Source organism: Diaphorina citri, unplaced genomic scaffold, assembly GCF_000475195.1.
Source record: "Diaphorina citri unplaced genomic scaffold, Diaci psyllid genome assembly version 1.1 scaffold1451, whole genome shotgun sequence".
NCBI lineage: Eukaryota > Metazoa > Arthropoda > Insecta > Hemiptera > Psyllidae > Diaphorina > Diaphorina citri.
The window spans coordinates 23,758-30,614 of record NW_007378877.1 but is presented as its reverse complement, the minus strand read 5'-3'; the positions used below and the strand labels follow the sequence as shown (position 1 = coordinate 30,614).

General features: G+C 34.3%; 1 protein-coding gene across 1 annotated transcript in view; it reads left to right on the top strand.

The window, feature by feature from the left end:
* Nucleotides 1-700: 700 nt before the first annotated feature.
* LOC103515964 overlaps nucleotides 701-6,857 on the top strand; it is a 14,644-nt gene continuing 8,487 nt past the window's right edge. The window contains exons 1-4 of the mRNA XM_026828495.1: nucleotides 701-1,176; nucleotides 1,454-1,546; nucleotides 2,473-2,588; nucleotides 3,126-3,271. Coding sequence (XP_026684296.1) covers nucleotides 765-1,176; nucleotides 1,454-1,546; nucleotides 2,473-2,588; nucleotides 3,126-3,271 — 767 coding nt within the window. The 5' untranslated portion in view covers nucleotides 701-764. The remainder of the gene's footprint in view (nucleotides 1,177-1,453; nucleotides 1,547-2,472; nucleotides 2,589-3,125; nucleotides 3,272-6,857) is intronic.

The following is a 6,857-nucleotide window of genomic DNA, read 5'->3' as shown; positions in this document are numbered from 1 at the left end:
TCCATTTCCGCCCGGGACGGATTTTGTCCTATTTTGTCCTCCGTCTCTCTTTGCATTCATTTGAGAGTTCCCTAAATGAAAAAAAAAGCATAGCATACGGTCGAGCCTTCTGTAGATTAATAGCTATTTCGTGTTCATGTTATAGGTCAGGCGGCGCGCGGCGCCTCGCGCGCCTCTTGATAAATCATTTACTCCGCGCACAGAAAAGATCATGCGGCGTGCCGTGATGGATTTTTTTGCGCGCGAGAGATCACACATTGCGTTGGCGACGGGGCGTGCTTATTAAAGCTTGAAACTTGAGGAACCACTTAGCTGCGTTGCACACAGAATCACAGATGTTTTTTTTTTATCTACCTAGGAACTTATTCACAGTTGCATTGTAGATAAGTTAGGTGAGCAAATTCATAATTCGTTTCTTGCTACATGTTTGTATACCAGAAATAAATTATTTTTCTTTCGTAATGTTATCATTTTTTCGCCTCTGACATAAATTTCCGTTTGAAAAATGAAAATATGTAAAGTTTTGTTACGTGATTGACTGATTGATTAATAAAACGGCCTGATCCAAAAAAAATTTCTCAAAATAAAGTAGGTAACACTGGTTTACAAAAATACGTGGTTTACAAAAACAAAAAAAAGACAAGAAAATTAAAACAATCGTGTAAACGGGCCTTTATTTTTAACCGAACCCGTTTTATAGCCGGACTTTTCCCCCCACAGAGAAAAATCCCACACACAGAGGTACCCTTCTCAAGGTCAAACCAATGGACCAATCAGCGTCGCGTATTTCAAATTCCTCTCTCTTATCGCCGGATAGTGATAAAATGTTCAACAATGGAAGATTCGTCAGGTCCTATCTTTCGTGGATAAATCGAGCCCGTCCTCATTTCAAGTGCTCTTATCTACTAACCGTTCTCCTTTTCAAGTATACGACCGGCTGTGCTAACCTTTGCCCTGGGAACAGCAGTTGTAACAAGAAATACGTCCAGTCTCCAAATCAGGAGAACTCAACATTCCTCGGTGTTTATCAGTCAACGGGACTAACAACTTTAAGTGGTGTGAGCTTGCATCACGCTAGCAATTTCACTTTAACTCCAGTTATCTCCCACTCTTTATCAGACAAGAGGAATTATTCCACTTCCTTAGAGGCAGTTGGACAGAACAGTTCGTTCCCACATCACCACAAAGATCTACACGGTACGAATAAGGTGATAACAATGGCCGATGGACCTTTCAGCCCAGGTGACCCGAATTCTTTTTCCCGGCCTGGTAAGTGTTTTGCTTGAGAGGTGGCCTTTGAAATGGGTAGGTAGCCTATTTAATAAATGAGTGAATGGCTATAAAGGTATTATTGTAATGTACAAATTTATCCTACAGCCTAAATGAATCATCCTATCTACCGGTGGTGTAGTGGTCAAGACGGTTGCCTTTCGGCAGAACAGTTCGTTCCCACATCACCACAAAGATCTACACGGTACGAATAAGGTGATAACAATGGCCGATGGACCTTTCAGCCCTGGTGACCCGAATTCTTTTTCCCGGCCTGGTAAGTGTTTTGTTTGAGAGGTGGTCTTTGAAGTGGGTAGGTAGCCTATTTAATAAATGAGTGAATGGCTATAAAGGTATTATTGTAATGTACAAAATTTATCCTACAGCCTAAATGAATCATCCTATCTAGGGCTGATTGAGAGGCAGACAAATAATGCCAACCCTGTCTGAACACAGGAGGTTGGTAGATTCGTATAAGCTTAACCCAACTTTTGGGGCAGTTGCCTCTACAGCAGGATAAACAAGGTACCTTTTTCTTCTTTTTTTACTGCTCCTTTTCTCAGTTTTTTTGGCTAGCCTAGTTAGCTTAGTTGGTAGTGCGTCTGCCTTGAAAGTTCCTTTGTATCCAGTAAATCTTCATGTGTTCCCAATGTTGTTCTCTTCTCTCTTCTGTCCATGTTGCTCCCCCTGTTCTTCTTCTTTTCTCTTCAAATCCTTTGAATTCCTGTACTTTCCGTCTGAAAATATTCCTGTTTTCAATATCACTATTTGTACAAAATTTATCCTACAGCCTAAATGAATCATCCTATCTAGGGCTGATTGAGAGGCTGACAAATAATGCCAACATTGTCTGAACACAGGAGGTTGGTAGATTCGTATAAGCTTAACCCAACTTTTGGGGATAAACAAGGTATCTTTTGGGGATAAACAAGGTACAGCAGGATAAACAAGGTATCTTTTTCTTCTTTTTTTTTTACTGCTCCTTTTCTCAGTTTTTTTTTTTGGATAAACAAGGTTTTTTTTTTTTTTTTTTTTTTTACTGCTCCTTTTCTTAGTTTTTTTTTTTTTTTTTTTTGAGGTTGGTGTTTAGATTTTTTTCTCAGTATGATAAAGAGGGAACTGTAACTTTCATCCAAACTTTGAGAGTTATGTTAAAGTTCCTATATTTATTTTACCATTCAAATTATGTATTTTCATTTTCAGAACTTGCAGTCATTGAACACATTGATTTGTTTTTGGATGTCAACTTCGAGTCCAAAACTCTATCGGGAGAAGCTCACTATGTGATTAGGAGGAAAGATCCTAATGTTACCAATGTTGTAAGTAAATCAAAGGGTCTATAGTTAAGTGTGGCTGGGTGACTTCAAACAGGAAGTATACCAGCCTGAAATTTCCCTTGCTAAAGAAATAGCAAAGGTTGAGTGTGAAGGGCATCTACTCGTAAATTTTTGTAACAAAACCAAATGTCAGTCCAAAGCAATCATCCTAGGGCTGATTTCAACGCCAACAAGAAAGACCAACCTTGTCTGAACATGGGAAAAGCTGAAGAAAAAGAAGAAGACTATTAGGTGAAACCATTCTGAAAAAGTAGATAAAGTTTCAACCCCTACCTACAGTGTTTGTATGGAGCTTTACAAATTTACCAAGTCTTCAATAATATACCTATAAAAAGGAAGGAAGGAATTTTTAATTGTGAAGCATACTTAAATGCTTGTCACAAATATTGTTCCCCAATTATTATACCTAGATAAATTTTATGACTTGACTTGGACTTGAACCACCAACCTCCAAATTCAAAGTCGAATGCATTAGGTAACCACTGCACCACTGCAATAAAATGATGATTCTTTCAACAGATCATGGACGTGTACAATTTGACGATTCTTGATATCCAGGAAAAGAATACAAAATCTACCCTGAGCTACAACATTGGAACCCATGTTGATAACTTTGGTAGTAAGCTGGATATTACACTGCCGCCAAAGGACAAGGACCATAACAGGTAAATTAATTATTGTATTTCAAAAAAAAAAATAAAAAAAATATTAATAAATAGAATATATATGTATCTTAAAAATAAATGCAAATAATCATTAAAAATAATTATTTTTTTAGATAAGAATCTTCACAATTAAAAGGACAATTGAGATTGGACATCTCAATTAATGACAAATCTCAATTGTCTTTTTAATTTTCATTAGAATATACCTTGTTTATCCTGTCTGAAAAGTCCTTTTACCCTACCTGTCTAGCTTTTTACTTTCTTTGATGAGTGTCAAGCATCAAGGCCATGTGTGGTATGAGTTTGATTCTCAACTAAATTACCTACCTGTCTAGCTTTTTACTTTCTTTGATGAGTGTCAAGCATCAAGGCCATGTGTGGTATGAGTTTGATTCTCAACTAAATTAATATAGTTGTCATATTATGCTGATAGGGGGGTTTTGGGTTCAAACAAAGAAATAAAAACACAGGTTTTTGAATTTTGAATTTTGTTTTATTTCCTATTAACTTCTTACATCAATAATAATTTTCGGACTTTTCTTTTTTGGATGCTTTTTCTTAAATTTTCATTTTTGCCTTCTTGAATTTGTATACTTTCGAGACTTCAAAATTTTGATTTCTTCATTTGTATTTAGATTGTTTCTTAGTCCGTGGAATTTTGGTTCAATTTTGATTTTCTCTTGAATTTCGATGCCTCAACTCCGTGGAATTTTGATTGTTTCTTGATTTTTGATCATGTCTTGGTCCGTGGAATTTTGGATCAATTTTGATTTTCTTTTGAATTTAGATGCTTTGACTCAGCGGAATTTTGATAGCTTCTTGAATTTTGATAATTTCTCAGTTCGTGAAATTTTGGGTCAATTTTGATTTTCTTTTGAATTTGGATGCTTCGACTCAGCGGAATTTTGATAGCTTCTTGAATTTTGATGATTTCTCAGTTCGTGAAATTTTGGGTCAATTTTGATTTTATAGCCTCTTGAATTTTGATGATTTCTTAATCTGCAAAATTTTGAGTCAATTTTGATTTTCTTTTGAATTTGGATGCTTCTACTCAGCGGAATTTTGATAGCTTCTTGAATTTTGATGATTTTTCAGTTCGTGAAATTTTGGATCAATTTTGATTTTCTTTTGAATTTGGATGCTTTCGATTTCGTGGAATTTTGATAGCCTCTTGAATTTTGATGATTTCTTAATCTGCAAAATTTTGGGTCAATTTTGATTTTCTTTTGATTTGGATGCTTTTGAATCCATGGAATTGTGATAGCTTCCCGTGGAATTTTGGATCAATTTTGATTTTCTTTTGAATTTGGATGCTTTGACTCAGCGGAATTTTGATAGCTTCTTGAATTTTGATGATTTCTTAATCTGCAAAATTTTGGGTCAATTTTGATTTTCTTTTGAATTTGGATGCTTTTGAATCCATGGAATTTTGATAGCTTCTTGAATATTGATGATTTCTCAGTTCGTGAAATTTTGGGTCAATTTTGATTTTGTCTTGAATTTGGATGCTTTTGAATCCATGGAATTTTGATAACTTCTTCAATTTTGATTATTTCTTACTCTGCGTAATTTTGGGTCAATTTTGATTTTCTCTTGAATTTGGATGCCTCAACTCCGTGGAATTTTGATGGTTTCTTGATTTTTGATCATGTCTTGGTCCGTGGAATTTTGGGTCAATTTTGATTCTCTTTTGAATTTGGATGCTTTGACTCAGCGAAATTTTGATAGCTTCTTGAATTTTGATTATTTCGTAGTCCGTGCATTTTGGGTCAATTTTGATTTTCTCTTGAATTTGGATGCCTCAACTCCGTGGAATTTTGATGGTTTCTTGATTTTTGATCATGTCTTGTTCCGTGGAATTTTGGTTCAATTTTGATTCTCTTTTGAATTTGGATGCTTTGACTCAGCGGAATTTTGATAGCTTCTTGAATTTTGTCTTAGTCCATGAAATTTAATTTGGTTCAATTTTGATTCTCTTTTGAATTTGGATGCTTTGACTCAGCGGAATTTTGATAGCTTCTTGAATTTTGATCATGTCTTAGTCCATGAAATTTAATTTTGTTCAATTTTGATTCTCTTTTGAATTTAAATGCTTTCGACTCCGTGGAATTGATAGCTTCTTGAATTTTGATTATTTCGTAGTCCGTGGAATTTTGGGTCAATTTTGATTTTGTGAATTTGGATGCTTTTGACTTTCTGTGGAATTTTGATAGCTTCTTTTATTTTGATTATTTCTTAGTCCGTGCAATTTTGATTTTGCCTTGAATTTGGATGTTTTTGACTCCGTGGAATTGATAGCTTCTTGAATTTTGATTATTTCGTAGTCCGTGGAATTTTGGATCAATTTTGATTTTCTTTTGAATTTAGATGCTTTGACTCAGCGGAATTTTGATAGCTTCTTGAATTTTGATAATTTCTCAGTTCGTGAAATTTTGGGTCAATTTTGATTTTCTTTTGAATTTGGATACTTTCGACTTTGTGGAATTTTGATAGCCTCTTGAATTTTGATGATTTTTTAATCTGCAAAATTTCGGGTCAATTTTGATTTTCTTTTGAATTTGGATGCTTCGACTCAGCGGAATTTTGATAGCTTCTTGAATTTTGATGATTTCTCAGTTCGTGAAATTTTGGGTCAATTTTGATTTTCTAGCCTCTTGAATTTTGATGATTTCTTAATCTGCAAAATTTGGACTTCAAAATTTTGATTTCTTCATTTGTATTTAGATGGTTTCTTAGTCCGTGGAATTTGGGTTCAATTTTGATTTTGTCTTGAATTTGGATGTTTTCAACTCCGTGGAATTTTGATGGTTTCTTGATTTTTGATCATGTCTTGGTCCGTGGAATTTTGGATCAATTTTGATTTTCTTTTGAATTTAGATGCTTTGACTCAGCGGAATTTTGATAGCTTCTTGAATTTTGATCATGTCTTAGTCCATGAAATTTAATTTCGTTCAATTTTGATTTTCTCGTGAATTTGAATGCTTTTGACTTCGTGTGGAATTTTGATAGCTTCTTGAATTTTGATTATTTCTCAGTCCGTGCAATTTTGATTTTGCCTTGAATTTGGATGTTTTTGACTCCGTGGAATTGATAGCTTCTTGAATTTTGATTATTTCGTAGTCCGTGGAATTTTGGATCAATTTTGATTTTCTTTTGAATTTAGATGCTTTGACTCAGCGGAATTTTGATAGCTTCTTGAATTTTGATCATGTCTTAGTCCATGAAATTTAATTTAGTTCAATTTTGATTTTCTCGTGAATTTGAATGCTTTTGATTTTGACTTCGTGTGGAATTTTGATAGCTTCTTTTATTTTAATTATTTCTCAGTCCGTGCAATTTTGATTTTGCCTTGAATTTGGATGTTTTTGACTTTGTGGAATTGATAGCTTCTTGAATTTTGATGATTTTTTAATTTGCAAAATTTTGGGTCAATTTTGATTTTCTTTGGAATTTGGATGCTTCGACTCAGCGGAATTTTGATAGCTTCTTAAATTTTGATAATTTCTCAGTTCGTGAAATTTTGGGTCAATTTTGATTTTCTTTTGAATTTGGATGCTTCGACTCAGCGGAATTTTGATAGCTTCTT